General features: G+C 33.6%; 2 protein-coding genes and 1 pseudogene across 2 annotated transcripts; 2 read left to right on the top strand and 1 right to left on the bottom strand.

The window, feature by feature from the left end:
• Positions 1-846: 846 nt before the first annotated feature.
• On the bottom strand, positions 847-5095 carry LOC134279919 (ficolin-1-like; annotated as a pseudogene).
• Positions 5096-7132: 2037 nt separating this feature from the next.
• LOC134279920 (histone-lysine N-methyltransferase SETD1B-like) lies at positions 7133-9474 on the top strand. The gene is made up of 2 exons (XM_062762332.1): positions 7133-7922; positions 8863-9474. Exons 1-2 carry the CDS (start codon positions 7920-7922, stop codon positions 9472-9474), a joined length of 615 nt encoding a protein of 204 aa, XP_062618316.1. The 5' UTR covers positions 7133-7919.
• Positions 9475-9769: 295 nt separating this feature from the next.
• On the top strand, positions 9770-11440 carry LOC134279921 (uncharacterized). Its single transcript, XM_062762333.1, has one exon. The coding sequence runs from the start codon at positions 9770-9772 to the stop codon at positions 11438-11440; it is 1671 nt and encodes a 556-aa protein (XP_062618317.1).
• Positions 11441-19513: the final 8073 nt, after the last annotated feature.

Below are 19513 nucleotides of genomic sequence, written 5' to 3' on the forward strand. Positions count from 1 at the left end.
TTTGTTTTCATCTGTATACCTTTATTGAGTGTGATTTTGTCCATATTTGTTATTTTATTGAAATATTACTAATATTTTCAAAGTCTATTTCATTTTTCCAGTTCTTAGGAGAAAATATTCTACCAATTGTTTACTTTTCTTAACTTTTTACATGGTAGTAAGTCTCCTCCAAAGAAAAAAAATCGTTTCTATCATCTGTCCTTGAAGTTAAAGTTGTTAGTCCTTCGGATGAGACCTTACAGAACGAGGCCCTGTCCCTTCAGGGGGTTTCGCGATGAAGATCACTAACTGCTCAAAGGACTTGAAAGCCGAGTTAAGATCTACGTTTGAAGCCTTCCCTTTTATATGGTATATGTAACGTCTCTATGTGCGTGAATTGTTCTCGAATTCTCTAAAACAACATACAATTTTTAACTTAAATGTCGAATCAAATTGCTAAGAGTGTGAAGGTATTTTGGACTAAATGTTGTATCAGTCATTAAATGACAAAACCAGATATTTACACACAAAAATAAATTATTTAATAAGGGTACCTGACTATCGATCGTTCGGCTAAAGCAACTGACGATTCGAGAAGATGTCCGAGTAAAATGTTTATCCCTTACGTATACAAATTTTAATTCACCTTGAAACAAAATTGTTTTTAAAATACATTAATACATGGTAATACTTTTAAAAACAATACAAATGAAATATATAGCGTATTCATATAGGTAAATCAGTAATTTGTCTACATGTACCAATGTTCCACATGTAATATCTGTTTCCTTTTTTAACACTGCATTATAGTCATCTTTTTATCCTTACCATCATCTGTAATGATTTAAGTGAATAGTCGAGATCATGTTAACCATACCAGTTTAAACCTTTTGCATACACATCATTTCCGTAGTCGCCATTTAGATTACTGTGAGAGCATGCTGTATACCACCAAGCACCATGACAATTCGGCACAATTAACCATGGTATGTAGGTCGTTATCCCTGTCGTATGTAGTGAACTGTCTGCCACTGTGAAGAATTAAGCTGTCGCCTGCAATTCATGGCAGAAGTTCAAAGGTAAAGATAACTATGATTCATGATGTCATAAAAGTTACAAGAAGGATATGAAGATAAAGAACAGTATTCAATCTCAAAGTCCATAAAACAATAAAAAATAAGAGCAGAGCAAACACAGACCCCCGAAACATCAGAGGTGGGATCAGGTGCCATAGAAGAGTGAATATCCCTAGAAAGAGCAAACATCTCTTGTCGAATGTTTACACTCGCCGTGAACCTCATGTATTGATCATAAAGATGGAATACATTGTCATATTTATTATTAAGTATTAACCAGACAATTTTGTATAAGTCAAAATACGAACCGATAAATTACGTAAAAAGGTCATTGTAACAGCCATAGTATTAAGGAAATGCTGGAAGACATAAACACCATATGCAGGTGATTTTGGAATGTTTCAGCTTGGATAAGAAAAATTCACAATGCCGATGGAATTTAGTCACTTTTTTGTCATAAAGAATGGTTGTTAATTGACCCCCTAATGTCGTCTATAGTTAGTAAAATATCAAACATTAGGATATAATATATACTATTGAACTGGCGATGAAAGACACCCACCAAAAATCTCACAAATTTGCTACAAATTTTTTTACAGAAAAAAAGCATAAATGGCAACAAAGCCGTTTCTACGCTCAGCTTTTCTAATTTTGGTAGAAATATAACATTATCAAAAGGATATGGAGGTAAGGACAGACGAGACGTTCCTTAATAATAGATAAATTTTTCTAAGAGTTTGTCATTGAAGTATTGCTACTTAATCATTTTTACTCACAAAAAAATGGAGGTACCTTACCAGGCACTTCTGCAAGATACCAGGGGTAATTTTTCTTATATAATCCTTTGGGGAAGAAAAAAAATTTTCCAGTTTCAAATGTTTAAGTGTTTGAATTTTTAAAAAACATTTAGAAACTGGCTTAGAATACAGAATGTTATTAAAATTTTGAATATTTTTCATACATTACAAAGATATACAAAACAGATTTTGAGGAACGTCTCGTCTGACCTTAATAGTTCATTTTTCTCAACTAAAAAGATACTTAACACAAACGCATGCTCTACCTACGAACAATTTCCATGGCATGACAAGCTTTGACAAATAAGCTTATAATAGAAAGATATTGTGAGATGCTATTTAAAAGGAAGGTTCTCTGTACATATTCCTAACTATACACTTCCAAGGGTGCATTCAACATCTCCCAGCTTGAAAAGCGGGAGGGTATATAGTAATCGGTATGTCCGTCCATTTGTATGTCCGTCCGTCTGTTATGCTTTGGGGTACCCATCTTTTATCCTTAACTCCTCTCATACCACTGAATGAAATTTGATGAAACTTTCACAAAATCTTTATTACGTATTGCTATTGGGCACCTTCTAAGTTACTTTTTGATCCGTATTTTGGGTTTACCATAGCAAAACATGGACTCCGCCATTATATTCATATGGGAGGGGGGTATCCTTTTAAGTGAGCTAATTGCTCACAGTACCTCTAGTTTTAGAATTTAAATTAGGTTATCAAGCAGAAATAAACATAAATATTATATTATAATAACACCATTTTAAACGAATTATACTATTCTGGTGTACTTTATACTTGTAAACTCACCAGCATTCCCCGTATATCCAGAGACACTCAACGTGTAGTTTGTATCAGGACCACCTATGGAGAAATGAAAATACTTTGCATATCGCCATTCTCCTGTTTTGTCTTCCATGTCGATTCTGAGCTCAAAATTTCCATCTTTTACAATTTCATACAATGCCTGATTTCCTGAAATTGTGCGTCAATATGAATATTGTAAAATAAATATATAAAGTGAATATTTTTGGGCTTTACAAGATTTGATCACTTGACCAACTATAAGTTCATTTCCCAGAAAACTTTTTAACATTGTTGCTATACCCCCCGCTTGAAAAGTGGGAGGGTATACTGTAATCGGTATGTCCGTATGTCTGTTATGCTTTGGGATAACCATCTCTTATCCACAACTCCTCTTATACCACTGAGTGAAATTTAATGAAACTTTCTTAGAATCTTTATTACAAATTGTCACTGTGCACCTCCTATTTTTCTTTTTTGATACGACACATATTTTGGGTTTCCCGGCCACAGAAAATCATGGACTTTTCCAATATAACCATATGGGAGGCGGGGTGGGGTGGGTTATCATTTAGTGAGCTCATTGCTCATAGTACCTTTAGTTTATTTCTGAAGGGGCCGACTGTAGTTTCCATTGCGCAATATTTCGTGCATCATCGTAAAATAAAGCTTATTTACTGTTTACAAGGAATTTTTTCACTTAATTAAAAAAAAGATGAAATTAAGAAATTAAAGGTTGAAAAAATTAAATACAATTTCATACATCTGAATTTTAAAACAATTTTCCAACTGATTGGTAGATTGGCATCGTTAAATTTTGTTTTTCGACGTTATGACAAGGTGAAGCTCTTAAAGAAGAGGTAATAAAATATTATAAAATAGTAATAAATACATGCTCCTGAAATTTAAATCTTCCCTACATTTTTACTATTTTTTTGTTTAAATGCTCTGTATCCTTCACATTTTGTAGTACACTTTAAACGGGCAATTTCGTTAATTTTTGGTATTTCAAGATTTCACCTCTTGAAACAAGACGGTACCTAGAAGTTTGTGTTTCTTACATATATTATAGTTTGAGCAAAAAATCTATTGTGGTATTTGTATAATTTGATGAAAAGTGCCAAAAATATAGAATCCTATAGTAAATACCTGGATAGTAGATTTTCCCCAAACTTAGCACGTACACTTTAGTCAATGTAAGTTATATATAGTATAAAAGCAAAGACTTTCGCTATTGTAGTTTTCATGCAATAAAACCGCAGTCGGTCCTCTTAAATATACCTTTATAATATTCATTCAAGTTCCCAAACCCATCGGTATAGTCCTTCCAATTCCTGTAGAAATCAACACTTCCGTCCATTCGTTTTTGAAAGACCTTAAAGAAATCAATGAAAATAATGTTTGAGCATGAAATCTTATTTGTTCAATATACGGTACCTAAATATTTCATACAATTTATCAAGAAATACAACGTCTTACCTGTAATTTATATACATATAGCTGTATATATATATATTATCGATAAAAGGAATATTCGATTTCTTATCTATCATTGTTCATGAAATGTGAAGTAAAAGAACGATGATAATGCTCTTAAATCTACTAAAACAAAATTAATGTGAGCAGAACCAACTCGAACATCTAAAATCAACATGGGATCAGGTGTCACGGTGGATTTACCATCCCCTGCTCACTGGTCACTACCGTCGTGTACTCTTTGTCACGAATGGGTTAGCGGAAAAAGCCAAATAGAATCAGAGTGAAATAATGACCTTACCATTTGTATTAATGACATGTCAGTAACCTTTGTCATTCAAGACATATTGTATTTGCATACTGGTTATGATATCACACAAAGAACTTATGAAAGGTGGAATTTAAGCAATATTTAAGTGATATCATTGCATAATCAAATTCATTTTCTATGGTCTTTACTAAAGAAAGGTTAAATTAAAGACATATATGATTGTAATAATTTTTATCATCAAATTAATTGTTAATACTAGTAGTCGTTTACTTTTCTTTGTAGATAGATTAAACTTCATAGGTAGGTGACTATTATAAATTGCTGCATAAATAAGGGAAATGGAAAAGTTGAAATCATTACAAATATCATTAAGGTAAGATGAAATTTAACATCACTCACGTGACGCAGTAATTAGAGCCTTTACTCTAGAGTCACGAAGTAAGGAGATTTTCCTGACGTCGTTTGTCCGAATCTACTGCGTACGATGGCCATTATAAGCCGTCAAATTACAAGAAAGAGTAGCTCTATTATTTAGGCTACGCAGAATTATTTGACTTTAATAGTATTGCCATCATCATTTTGTACATGTACAACTTTGCCAATTTTCAAAATGCACGTGATAAACTTAGAAGGGACAAAAATAAAAACATATGTATCTGATTTTGTCTTCTATTTTCTCCTATTACCCTCATTTTTAAGTTATGAAACCAATGCGTCTTGGTGCATTTAGTGATCATTTGAAGTAAGGTACACAGCAATTATTTAACAACCGAAAATGAGGGGAACAGGAGGGAGAAAATAGAAGAAAAATCAGATACACATGTTCCTGATTTTGTCCCTCTTAAGTTTACAGATAATCTTCCCAATAAATCTAAGGAATGTTAAGTAGTATCAAGTGTATTTTGTCTCAAGATTTGTACATGTACAAATTCATATTACAACTTAATGCGTTTTGCCTTTGACAAAGCTATACATGTACAAAATGATACTGGTAATACTATTAAAGTCAAATAAGTCTGCGTACATAATAGAGCTACTCTTTCTTGTAATTTGACGGCTCATTTCGGCCATCGTAACTGCGGGACATGAATACCAGTCTTTCAGATGAGACCGTATAAACCGAGGTCCAGTGTCGTAGTACGTGTTAGCATGAAAATGATCCCTCACTGCTCAATAGCCATGAGTGCCGAGTATAGCTATAATTTTTCAGTCCTTCACCGGCAAGTGGAGGCGACTCCGTATGAGTGAGATATTTTGGAGAGGGATGTTAAACAATCGAATAATCAAACAGAAACCTTCTTTTGTCTTTTTATAGTCTTTATGTCATTTTATAGTAAAATATCCAAGTATGAAGTAGATATGCCAGACTCGTTTTGGTCTTATATTTCGATTTCAATGGGATTCATAATATCAAGGTATTTGATGAAAAATAGTTGTGATATGAAGGTCCCTGATAAAACTTAATGTCAGATTGAAGACCACAGCATGACACGTCTTTATTTCTTGTCGAAGTTTGTGAATATTAATTCTTTCTACTTCAAAAGAATATGAAAAAGTCCTACTACTAAAAGGACACAATTGGACGCAAAGCATTACCAACACGGTCCTCAGAAAGTACATACTAGCTAATAATTAGGAACTCAAGCAAAATCTTTTTGATATCAACTTGATATACATGTACTTGTGTTAATAATCAAATTGTTTTAAGAAATTTGCAGATGAACAGTGTTAATTTAGCAGTCATTTATAATGTTAAAAAGCCTTATCTGTCATTCGTGGTTGGAATACATGCATACAGTATTGAAAAGTAGCAAGTTTTAATTCTAACTTGATGCTGATTTGATGTAATGTAATAGATTGTTTTTGGTATGTTTTATATACATCAGAGACGGGGGAAAAGAGTACATTACACACTAGATTTCAAGGGAGAAGTTGTTTTTTAAATAGCATAAGATTCAAAGATAGTTTTACCTTTATATCGAAAACAATAGTTATTGCACGTAAGAAGTAGAGTACTGTTTGTTAAACGCAGACATTTAGGAACGTTCTGGGCCATGAACGTCGTCAAACAAGGTGTATTATCTGCTACCTAAAATGTAAGGTGATCTTTCAACTAAATATTGATTAAAATTTGAATCTGCTTAAGAAAACGGACAGTAATGAAATTTAAATGAGTCCTTTAGTCAAAAATGGTGTTTTCACTATAAAAAATATTCATTTGGATGTTAATATCCACATGTGAAGCAGAAAAAGAAATCATGACGTCATAAGAAACGTAAATTACGCTTGCTTTCGTGCGCCGATGTACACTTACATGGTTTCTTTATTGTCCCCCGCTTGAAAAGTGGGGGATATTAATTTGGGTCTGTCCGTCCGTCCGTCTTTCAGTCTGTCTGTAACGCTTTCGTTTCCACACGATATCTCGAGAACCCTTTGAACTTTTGCAATGAAATTTTGCATAGCAACTCCCTATGTACTACAGAAGACCCCTATTGATTTTGAGGTCAAAAGGTCAAAGGTAAAAGTCATAATTGTATTTATGTGCAACATAAAGTAATTTATACCATCTATCAATAAATTACATATTGTTAAGATTTTTCCGGATATTGTAGTGCCACACGCAACCTGTACCAGTAATTATAATTTGATCTTGTCACGTAATCATTGTCTCAAGTCTGCATGTGCACTGTCATGAAGATGTTTTCATTCATTGAAGTCAATATCCACCTTGATTGCATTATTCGCTATATTATATAAGGATCTACCGTTTATACTACATTGTAAGTATTTGATGTGAAGAATTACTTTACGCTACTGTTTATAAAGGCCTAAATTTAGGCTGATCGTTGCACGTGGTCCTGGAATCGGTGTCTATCCCACACTGTGATGGACATGGTGTGGATAAAATGACAATAAAAGTCCTTATTTTGGGGCATTCCTTTATTCGCAGACTTGAGAACTTTGTATCAGATAATTCTGACCATCGGGTGACACCGAATTTAAATCTTAATTCGGAGGAGGTACAGATTTTTTATTCAGGATACGGAGGAGCGTCACTGGCTCAGATTCGCGCGCAAGGTACATATTACGTTAGAGACTTGCGTCCAGATGTGGTTTTGCTACAAGCGGTATCAAACGACTTGTGTAGGAGAAACACATCAGTGAATGATATTTACCGTGAGCTTGTAGACTTTATAATTTATCTCCGTTATGAGGAAAATGTGAAGAAAGTGGTGGTGCTACAGACATTGCATAGAATTCCCCCGACAAGGCGTATCCGGTTTCACGTGGACACAGCATGGTTTAACACGAGGGTGGATGAACTAAATAGACGAGTGTCCAGTTACTTGAAGAATGTAGACTCAGCAACATTCTTTCGCCTGTCTGGTTTCTGGTGTCCTAATAATCAACGGGCAGTATTTTTGGCTGATGGGATCCATTTGAATTATCAAGGAAATAAGAAATATTATAATAATGTGAGGGCTGTAATTGTTTCAATGATAAAGTCTATCAATAATGGTGGGTATTTATCTGTACAACATTTATATTTAGTCTAATTATAATACATTCTACTACGTTCATTTGATTTAATTGCTCATTGGCGATTGATGCAGTCTTTAGTATATTATTATGCTATATAAAAATAAACTCATTTCAATCTTAATATATGGCAACCCTGTGGATTGGGGTTGTTTTATTCGAATTTGCCAATATGGTGTATTATTGATAAGCAACTTACATAAACTAAACATGATTTAATTTCCAGGATTTTACACCCCTATATGGTCGGGGTTGACTTTTAGCAGGATCTTGCACCCCTATATGGTCGGGGTTACTTGGAATACAGCAGGTTTTTTGCACCCCTATATGGTCGGGGTTTATTCATGCAATATCCTGCACCCCTATATGGTCGGGGTTGTATTCATGCAGGATCCTGTACCCCTATATGGTCGGGATTTATTAAGCAATATCCTGCTCCCTTATATGGTCGGGGTTTGATCTTAGCAGGATTTTGCATCTATATATGATTGATATGATTGAAGTTACTTAAGCAATATCCTGTACCCCTATATGCTCGGGGTATTATTTAAGCAGGATTTTGCATCCCTATATGGTCGGGGTTGAATTAACATATTTTACACCCCTATGGTGGGGGGTTTATGGTTGGTAAGTTGCTGCACCCCTATATGGTTGGGGTTATTTGTTTTGTTAGAATTTTCACCAAATATGGTTGAGGTCTACTTTCTGAATGTATTGCACAAAATGAATAAGATACATACATTCTTATATTGTTGATGTTTCTAAAGATTCCTCATTAGGTTTATCCAATTATTTATATTTTCAAGAGTGTATTTTTAACTAAAGAATCAAAGTTTAAATTGTTGCTTTAAATGGTCAGGTTATGAGCTCTGAAATATTTTTATTGATGAGGTTCATATCTTCTTAAGAAATATTGTAGATGAATGAACCAGCTGGAGCGAGGCGACCAGCCAGAGCCAGAAGGCTAAGACGACAAGTACCAGCCGCGGCAGGTTCAGCCGATCAGGCAGCTCAGCAGGACGCTTTAGAAGCTGAACAGGCGGCTCAGCAGGACGCTTCAGATACCTTACAGCCGCAGCTAGTAGCTGCTGTAACGGAGCAAGTCCTAAAGGCAATCCGCGAACAGTCGGCTGGTGGTCAATCTGGGGAGGAAAGAGGACGTGAACGCCAAAGAAGCTCGAGAGGAAGGAAATGTAGAAGACGGTCCTCTTCAGGTAGCATGTTAGACTCTAGTTCAGATCGAGATAAGTCAGATAATGACTCAGAGGACAGCTCATCCAGTGAGGAGAGTGATTCAGATGATGAGCAACAGCTCTTATCAACTCCAATTTCTTCTCAAGTCGATACTAAACTCAAAAACAAAATATGGCAAAACAAGTACATTGACTTTGCAAAATTAATACCAAAAGATGATTTTAGTAGGGATAAGTCAGTACACTTGCAAAGTATGGGTAAATCAGAATTTAAGTTTGTGACCTCAAAATCAAAAACAGCCATTAAATCTATTAAAATTTTTGGCCATTTACTCTGAGAAATTCCCCAACTTGGTACCAGCGGTCATCAAACATGGCGAAATAGTGCGCCAGCTAGCTAGCAGACGCACAGGTTTGGCATGGTTATCATATGATAGGCAAGTCCGCAAGGACATAGAATCAATGTCAATTCCATGGGGGCAACTGCACTATGAGTACTGGGTTATGGCCACCACATCGCGACAATCTAATTATGGCAATCAGACACATAATTTTCGTGGCCGATACCAATTCCAAAACAAAGGTGTGGGGGGGGGGGCTATAAAGGCAAGAGAATACCCCAGGGATATTGTTATGCTTTCCACAAAACGGGACGTTGCGCATCCCAGAACTGTCAATACAAGCACCTTTGCCCTCAGTGCAGGAAGCCACACTCAGTGCTTTTCTGCACATGGGGAGATCAATCGCAAACCACTGTCCCAGGGTCCCAAACCAGACAAAAAGAACCCACTAGTACAAGCAAATAGATTAATTGTCACTCCCGTAAGAGTATTAACCCTTGAACACTTTCTTAATGGGTATGATGAAGATTTAAAAACATTTTTATGTAAGGGTTTTGGGGAAGGTTTTCATCTTCAATATAATGGGCCGAGACAGTCAAGGCGTTCATCTAATTTACTTTCGGTAAAAGAACATGAAGATATTGTAACACTAAAACTGCAGAAAGAAATTTCTCTTGGTAGGATTGAAGGTCCATTTGAGGTACCCCCTTTTGAAAATCTTCAATGTTCCCCTATTGGTCTTGTCCCAAAGAAAGAAATAAATGAATTTCGCCTTATTCACCACTTATCTTATCCTGAAGGGGGTTCTGTGAATGATTTTATCCCTGATGATCTATGCTCAGTATCTTATACAACAATTGATGATGCAATTAAACTTATCAAAAAAATTGGAAAAAATTGTTTGCTAGCGAAAACAGACATCGCATCAGCATTTCGAATTTTACCGGTTCATCCAAACGATCATGAGCTATTAGGAATTCAGTTTAAGGGTTCTTTTTATTATGACAAGTGCCTTCCCATGGGATGTTCTATATCGTGCTCTATTTTTGAGACATTTAGCACAGCATTACAATGGATTGCTTGCAGCAAATTTGGGGTTCCCAATATGTTGCACATATTGGATGATTTTCTTTTTATAGGTCCTCCTAATTCTGCCATTTGTCATTCATCATTAAAACAATTCTTATCTATGTGTGATGTTCTTGGAATCCCAATCAAGTCCGAAAAAACAGAGGGACCTTCAACAACTATGGTATTCTTAGGGATAGAATTAGATACTATAAAAATGGAGGCTAGACTTCCACAAGAAAAAATACAAAAAATTAAACTTGCACTTGATTCAGCCAAAAAATGCAAAAAGATCACACTGCGGAAGCTTCAATCTTTAATTGGTTTATTAAATTTTGCATGTTGTGTAGTCGTGCCAGGAAGAGCTTTCCTGCGACGTCTTATAAATCTAACAAAAGGAGTAAGTAAACCCCATTTCAGAATTCGTCTCAATAAGCAGGCTAGGCTAGATTTAGAAGCATGGAGTGAATTCATAAACAATTTTAATGGGAAATCTATATTCATAGATGAGGTATTGCAAAACTCAGATAAATTTAACATGTACACTGATGCAGCTGGAAGTTTAGGATATGGGGCAGTTTTAGGCAAGAAATGGTTTTATGGTGGCTGGGAAGAGATACATTTGCAGGAATATGATATTACATTTAAGGAATTACTTCCTATTGTCGTAGCGGTTGAAACCTGGGGGGAGAGTTTAGCTAACAGCTCTATCCTTTTTTATTCAGATAACATGGCAGTTGTTAATATTATTAACAAAATATCATCAAAAGATGTTCCAGTTATGCATTTAGTAAGACGTTTGGTTTTAGCTTGCTTACGCTTTAATATTCTTTTCAAAGCAGAACATATACCTGGGAAACTGAATATCTTACCAGATTTACTTTCGCGTTTATAGGTCGAAAAATTCAGGGCTTTGGCACCACATATGGATCAATACCCAGAAAGCATACCAGTCAAGTACCTTCAGGTTTAGAAGAAACTGCATCTGAATTATTGCAAGCAGCAGTTTCTCAAAATACTCATTCATCTTACAAGACCGCACTTGCTGTATATGACAAATACCATAGGCAAACGTTCTCAACAAGCGCTAAATTCCCATCCCAAGTTATAGATGTAGTATATTTTATAGCATGGTTACACCGCAAGGGCAGATCTTATAACACAATCAATACATATTTAGCTGGGATCTCTTACTATCATAGAATTCAAGGGCTAGCAGATCCAACACAATTTTTTGTTGTGAAAAAGCTCCTTAAGGGTGCTCAACACTTGTCAAGTACACCTGATATTCGATTACCGATAACACCAAAAATCTTATTTCAGTTAATTCGAGCATTAAAGTTTACGGTTTGTGGAAAGTATAACAAGCGTCTTCTGGCTGCAATGTTTACACTTAGCTTTTTTGCTTTTTTGCGAGTGGGAGAAATAACAGCAAAGTCAACAAGGTGTGGGCACAAGAATTTAATTCAATTAAGCAATTTGTCTAAAGATAAAAAACAAAAGGAATTTATGACTTTGACACTTCAACATTTCAAGCACAATCACACAGACAGACCAGTATGTCTGCAAATAGCAGCTCAAAAATCCAAATCTATTTGTCCAGTACAATCAATGGCAAAGTATCTGAAAGTAAGAGGGACAAAACAAGGGCCTTTATTCTCTTTTGATGGATCTGCTCCAATAACACAGTCATTTTATACATCAGCATTGAAAAACAGTTTGGCTTTTATTGGGCTTAGCTCAAAGCACTATAAATCGCATAGCTTTCGGATAGGTGCAGCATCACATGCTTTTCAGTGTAAAATACCTGAGGATAAAATCCGTCTAATGGGGCGTTGGAATTCAAATGCAGTAAAACGTTACTTTCGAATCCCAGTATTTGATTGTATTGATGTTTCCCAATCAGGTCAGACTGTCTGATGCAGCTGTATTTTAGGGGGGTTCAAGCTCAGTACCCATAGTGTTGTTGGATTTTTAACATTGCTTTATTATAATGTTCACAAACGGTGGAACTGTAATAGGATTGTTGAACCTGTGAGTGAAGTAGAAGGCATAATGTGACATTTATAAAAATATGTAACTCTTCTGAAGTTCTGAATAACTGCAATGACTGTCTGAGGCGGCGTTGCTGGGAATTAGTGACTGGTAGTTAAAATGACTGTCTGAGGCAGCATTTTGGTACATGTACATGTAAAACTTTTTCTTATCAATACAATGACTGTCTGAGGCAGCGTTGTTGTGGACATTGAATTTTATCTGTAACTTAAATGACTGTCTGAGGCAGCATTACTTTTGTTGGTAAATGTAACTTTTAGTTAGATCACAATGCCCGTATAAGGCAGTTTGATGATGCATGTAATTTTGTTTGTAATTAATATTTGGGGACATTTTGCTTGTTCATTATGCAAAGTTTCTCAATATTGTATAGTATATAAAAATTTTACACAGGTTTGTCTTAAAAATTGTGTTATTGAAACGATTTGCTTGTACATATAGTTTGCTACTTATGTTTCAACTCAGGACTTTGTGACATACCGGTATTTTTTTACAATTCATATGACTCCTGTGGTAGCTAGGTTTAATTGTGAACAGTTTCAAGTTTGTTGGAAATGTAGAAAATGTTTTTTATAGGATACTTTGTACAGTAGAACAAATTGTGCAGTAGTTTCCTCCCTTTACTATAGATTATGTATGACAATTTTCTTATAAATGTCAACCTGATAAGTATTACGTTGTTGACATTTCCGCTGTGTATCTGCTTTACATTCGTCTCCTCTGGATGGGGCACTTGTCTATAACTTATTAGTTACTGACAAGTTTGTGGCGTTTTTTAAAGGATTGTCCCATCTTTTTTGCCAAAATTTTTTCTAGTCCTATATTTAGGTTGTTATTATATTTGTTTAATCTTAATTAAGAATATGTTTAAATATGGTCATTTCTAATTTTTGTCCGTATTTGGCAATTTTTGTTTGGCATACAAATGAATACTCTTTTACAACAACTGAAAGGTTCATGTTATATTTGGCAAAAAACAGAGCAGAGTAGACTCATGTATTGAGATTTTGGTTTACAGTCAGAAAAACAAGAACGATGGTATAATTGTATTTATGTGCAACATAAAGTAATTTATACTATCTATCAATAAATTACATATTGTTAAGATTTTTCCGGATATTGTAGTGCCACACGCAACCTGTACCAGTAATTATAATTCGATCTTGTCACGTAATCATTGTCTCAAGTCTGCATGTGCACTGTCATGAAGATGTTTCACCCACCCCCTCCCCTGCTACCTCTACATTTGTGAATGGATTATGATGTACACCGAGGCGCATAAATTTTTTGTCATATGACTCAGTTTTTTATTTAACTGTAGCTAGACATAATAAGTGGAAAATTTATTCTTAGCATGTTTGGAATACTCAGCATAATGTGTTATATCATGTTCCCAAGGTGTGTTTATTCTAGTCTTGTGTGTTGTTAAAGTGTTGTTTGCGTTTTTTAAAGGATTGTCCCATCTTTTTTGCCAAAATTTTTTCTAGTCCTATTTTTAGGTTGTTATTATATTTGTTTAATCTTAATTAAGAATATGTTTAAATATGGTCATTTCTAATTTTTGTCCTTATTTGGCAATTTTTGTTTGGCATACAAATAAATACTCTTTAACAACAACTGAAAGGTTTATGTTATATTTGGCAAAAACAGAGCAGAGTAGACTCATGTATTGAGATTTTGGTTTACAGTCAGAAAAACAAGAACGATGGTATAAATTAACAAATTCTCTCTCACTACTGAATTAAATATCCCCTTAGATTCCAAAAAATCCCCTGTTGTCCTCCTATTAGTCCTGACATTTTCCTGTCTCTCCTTGACTTTCTCCTATGATCCCCTGTCGTTGTCCCTGCTCTCCCTGCCCAGTCCCTGTCGTCCCCTGTCGTTGTCCCTGCCTTCCCTGTCTATTCCCTGTCGTCCCCTGACATTTTCTGATCTCCCTGTCCAGTCCCTGTCGTCCCCTGTCGTTGTCCCTGCCTTCCTTGTCTACTCCCTGTCGTCCCCTGACATTTATTTTGGCCAAAAAAGGAGTTTAAAATATATTCTTGTTGCATTTCAGAGTGGAAAATGGTAGAGTCTTTAAAACTTTCTTTATTTATTTTATTTATTCATTTATTTATTTATTTATTTTAAATATCGACTTAGTAAAAAGTTAACACATTTTTAAATGCCTTAACTAAATCCTCTGTAATTTAGTTTCTATTACTTGTATCAATATGATTTTTTTAGTTTGGTAGCATTTCGAATTCGGGGGGAGAATTGCATCGATTCTAAAGAAGAAATAGATTACAAAATTATTGCATCTTGTGATGCTAGACGGCATATACATTGTACTTTATGAGCCTTTTATATATATTTATAAACTTTTTCATTTTTAACTTGATAAACTTTGAAACATCTTTGAGCGTAATAACTGTCTTTGTAAAAGAACTAGATTTAAACATTTGGGAATACATTATCAAATCTATTCATGGGATATTTCTTTCCCAAAGAATTCAATGAATAAGAAATCAATTAAAAGGAATGATATATAAATGCAGTAATAAAATAAACGTCTTAGTAATAAATAAAAATTATTAAATTAACAATAAATTCATTTTATACATTAATTTTCTTGTGTGAATAAGTCTACAAATAGACTGAATTAAAAATGAATGAATAAATAGATAGAAAAATAAATAAATAAATAATGAGAATAATATATTTTTTCAAATTATTTTTTAATTTATCACTCATTTATATCCCAAAAATTTGATTTATTAGTTTTATTTTATTTATTTGCTGAAATTTGCTACAAAGTATTTTATTAGCATATTAAAACGACTTTTTATTACTTTAAGTCCATGATGGATATCAAAATAACCGTCTCATTATGCACAATATTAATCTGTCAATTTGATTTTAGATACCTTGATTTGATTTTAAAAATCGGTTTTCAAAACCCTAGCATGGTTCTGAAAGAACATCAAAGCCATTGATGTTTATCAGTAATTAACTCGGGGTATACGGTCATGACACCTATTATCTTTTTCACTGACCGCTATTCCCTGTTTTTGTTGTGGCAGGACGACCGTGTGTAGATTGCAGCTGTTTGAAATAACAATTTCTCTTTGTATGAGAACTGATTTCTTCAATTAAAACAAACTAAAAGTATCAAAGAAACTATTGATGGGTAAAGATTGTGCATAATGAGACGATTATTTTGATACTCATCATGGAAGTAAAATAATTAAAAGTAGTTAAAATATGCTTCAAAAATACTTTGATACATATTTATCGTAAATCAGTTTGCATAAAAGAATCCAAACAAATCCCCATTTTCGGGTATATGATTATATAATTTGTTGGTATCGTCAATTTAAAATTAAAAAGATTTTTTTTTTATTTTGATTTAATACATGCAGTAAACTAGATTATTTTTTATTTACTAACTATTTAAAATCAATTATTGTATTGATTTTAAAAACTAAAATATTCCAAAATGTGCCAGTACCCCTGCTGTCTTTTCTTCTTTTTTTTCTTTACAAAGGGTACAAAGTCACTCGATTATTCAATGAATAAAACAGATTACATCGACATAATTACATAGTAAATAAATAAAATAAAATAAAACAATAAATAATTTTTATAAAAGTATAAATCTCTTTTCTTATTTGTTTACTGAAAATACAACAAATTGGTCAATCATTTATGATTTGCGCAAGAAAAATTGGATTTTTTATTGGTTTTTATTTTGTTTGTTTTCTTTTTTTGTTTTTGTTTTGTTTTTTGTTTTTTGTTGTTTTTTTTTTCTTATATATTACATAAACCGTTGCATCCTTAGATGTGCTACAAAGTATTTTATTAGCAAATTAAAGCGACTTTTTATTATTTAAAGTCCATGATGGATATCAAAATAATCGTCTCATTTTGCACAATATTAATCCTTCAATACAATTGTGATACTTTGTTTTGATTGAAACAATCGGTTTTCAAAACCCTATCACGGATTTGAAAGAACATCAGAGCCATTGATGTTTTCCTGTAATTAACTAAGGGTACACAGTCATGACACCTATTGTCTTTTTCACTGACCGCTATACCTTGTTTATGTTGTGTTCAGAGCGACCGTGTGTAGTTTACAGCTGTTTGAAATAACATTTTTCCTTTGTATGAGAACTGATTTTTCTTCAATCAAAACAAAATAAAAGTATCCAGGAAGTTATTGACGAGTAAAGATTGTGCATAATGAGACGATTATTTTGATATCTATCACGGACATACAATAATAAAAAGTCGTTTTAATATGCTAATAAAATACTTTGTAGCATATCTAAGGATGACATTGTTTATGTAAAATAAAACTAAAGAAACACAATTTCTAGCAGATATAAATGATTGATTAATTTTTTGTATTTTCAATTTCAAAAGTAAATAAATAGATTGATATTTTATTAATGATTATTATATAATTCATTTATTTTTTTTTTCATTTATGTCGCTGTAATCTGTTTTATTCATCAAATAATTGTTTGACTTTTTACCATTTGTAAAAAAAAAAACAAAAGAAAAGAAAAGAAAGAAAAAGAGAGAGAGAGACGGCAGGGGGTACTGGTGCATTTCGGAATAATTAAGTTTTTAAAATCAATACAATAAGTGATTTTAAAAAGTTAGTAAATAATAATAATAATAAAATAGAGCCGAGCTCGTTGCAAAGCAACGAGTAGGTCTTCCGTTGAGCCGTGGACAGGAAGTACAGACCTTGGGTCAAGGTCACTGCACTTTCTTATGTTAACAACCTTTCTTCCCAGCATGAGCCTCCAGTAAATTTTAATTATAAAGTTATGCGCTTACACATTTTTTTCTTTGTCAGTGATCTTGATTTGCCAGAAAGACATTTGATCAGGGTCATGACAAAACCTCCAATCATAAGTAATGTATGTTTCAAGTAAGAACCTCCAATGATTTTCATTTACTAATGCATAGCATAGTAAAGAAATTATTTCTTCTGTCAGTGACCTTGATCTTAACAGAATAACCTTGGCTCTGTGTCAAGACAAACACCTTTTAGTGATTAGAAGTTCATAACCCTGACAGGAGTTTTACAACTTTTCTGTCATTGGCCGATGAAGATGTTTGAAATTTGCATTATCTCGCACCATTTTGTCACAGGTCAGAAAAACAACATTGAGGTATTTTAAAACATCACCGGATATTAATATTCAAACAACATGGAGTTTCTATTTATGAAAGATAGACGGGGTTGAAAGTCCTTTCCATAATACGTATTTTAGGGTAATAGCTTTATTTTCAATAAAATTAAACTCAAAAGTCCACAAATAAGATATCTTTCCTCATTTATTCAAAGTTTGGGTAAAGGGGGTGAGGAGCATGGGGATGTCATGATGTATACGTAATACATTCGAGGTTATTGTTCTGTTAGACAGGAAGACCCGAGGAGTTGTGATTTGCTGATCATGGTCTAAAACACGTTGACAAACCGAAACCACATGGTTTTATACACGTTATTCAATCAATTCATTCATAATTATTTTCCTTGAAGGAGGAATGCATGGATAAAGGATTAAAGAAAATTCCCGATGTACAATAGCATCCGTGCATGGACTTCATTCTAGTACTACATAATGATATTGTGCTTGAATAAAATCATCAAATAAATTAAATTTAAATAGGAAAGGGAGATTATGTTTAATAGAATAAAAATTAGACAATACTTGATACAGGGACTCGCTGGTAAAAACTTGAATGTACTTGAATAAAATTGCCTCTCACTCGTTTTCTTTCGTACGCGTATTTTTTAAACCAAGGAAAGTAATTTGCGCTAGATATAAGTTCATCATTTTAAAGAAAATACCGAGTTATATACGGTAAACGATACAAATGGTTTGACTTTGGTGCCGCTTATGATTTTAACAGTTTAATTTAGGTTGTAAAAGCGTTTAATTACATGATAAGTCTGTAATATTCAGATAACATTGTTACCCCGGTAATTAAGTGCTTAAATTTTCGATTCTGGACATATGCGTTTTTATTACTACTTGAATGTACATTGTATAACCTGCTACTGATATTTAATCAGGGAACAAAATTACAATGTTAGCACACTATACTTTTATACGGGTTTTGAATCAATTATAAATCAAATTAAGTTCATTGTTTTAAAATCATTATTTCTTGAACTTTACTATAAAACCTGTAATATAAATTAATAGACAGTGTGCAGCACAGAAGTCACTTATGAAGTTTACACGTGCCGGTGTTACTTATCGATGTTTAGTCCATTTCATAGAGTATAATTCTCTCCTTACGATTCGGAAGATTCTCTTTAAAAGTTTAAAATTGGCATGGCCATGGTTCATATCTGTGATAAAAAATTGTGTTTCGGAAAACTTGTGTTGAAAACGGATTTATTTGTGTGTGAAAAGAGCAAAGCTTGTGCATTTTAATAAATATTGGTTGAAGTAAAGTAACTGCAGATCGCCAGTCCTTGCGCTATGAATCGTCAAATTACACATGAATCTATCGAATATTTAAGAACTGAAGACTGATTAATGTACATGTAAAATAAATGCCCCAGCGTTTTGTACTAAAGTCAAACCTAAAACATTTTAAGATATTTTTGAAAGATTTAATTTACTTCGAGAAAATAATATTTTCTTAATGTTGTAGAATGGTTTGTATATACCAATTATTTGCCTATGACTGCGGGGTCAATGGTTCACCGCGGTGTTTCGCTTTAGAATTTCTCGGCAGCGTGTACTCGAAAGATAGATTACGTAATGGTAAACAGACTTTAAAAAGAAATCTTGGTTTCAGGTGAATATGAGAATCGCGCAGTAAATAATTGTGTATTATTTGACTCTTAAAAGTTTTTTTTATGAAATCCGGGCGTATATTGTTTCCGTTCATATTGTTT

The sequence above is a fragment of the Saccostrea cucullata genome, unplaced genomic scaffold, assembly GCF_032062105.1.
Source record: "Saccostrea cucullata isolate Sc308-1 unplaced genomic scaffold, CSIRO_AGI_Scuc_v1 ctg882, whole genome shotgun sequence".
NCBI classification, from domain to species: domain Eukaryota; kingdom Metazoa; phylum Mollusca; class Bivalvia; order Ostreida; family Ostreidae; genus Saccostrea; species Saccostrea cuccullata.

Coding starts and splice junctions, on each gene's coding strand:
- LOC134279921 (XM_062762333.1), top strand. CDS start 9,770: ATGCTTTCCACAAAACGGGACGTTGCGCATCCCAGAACTGTCAATACA.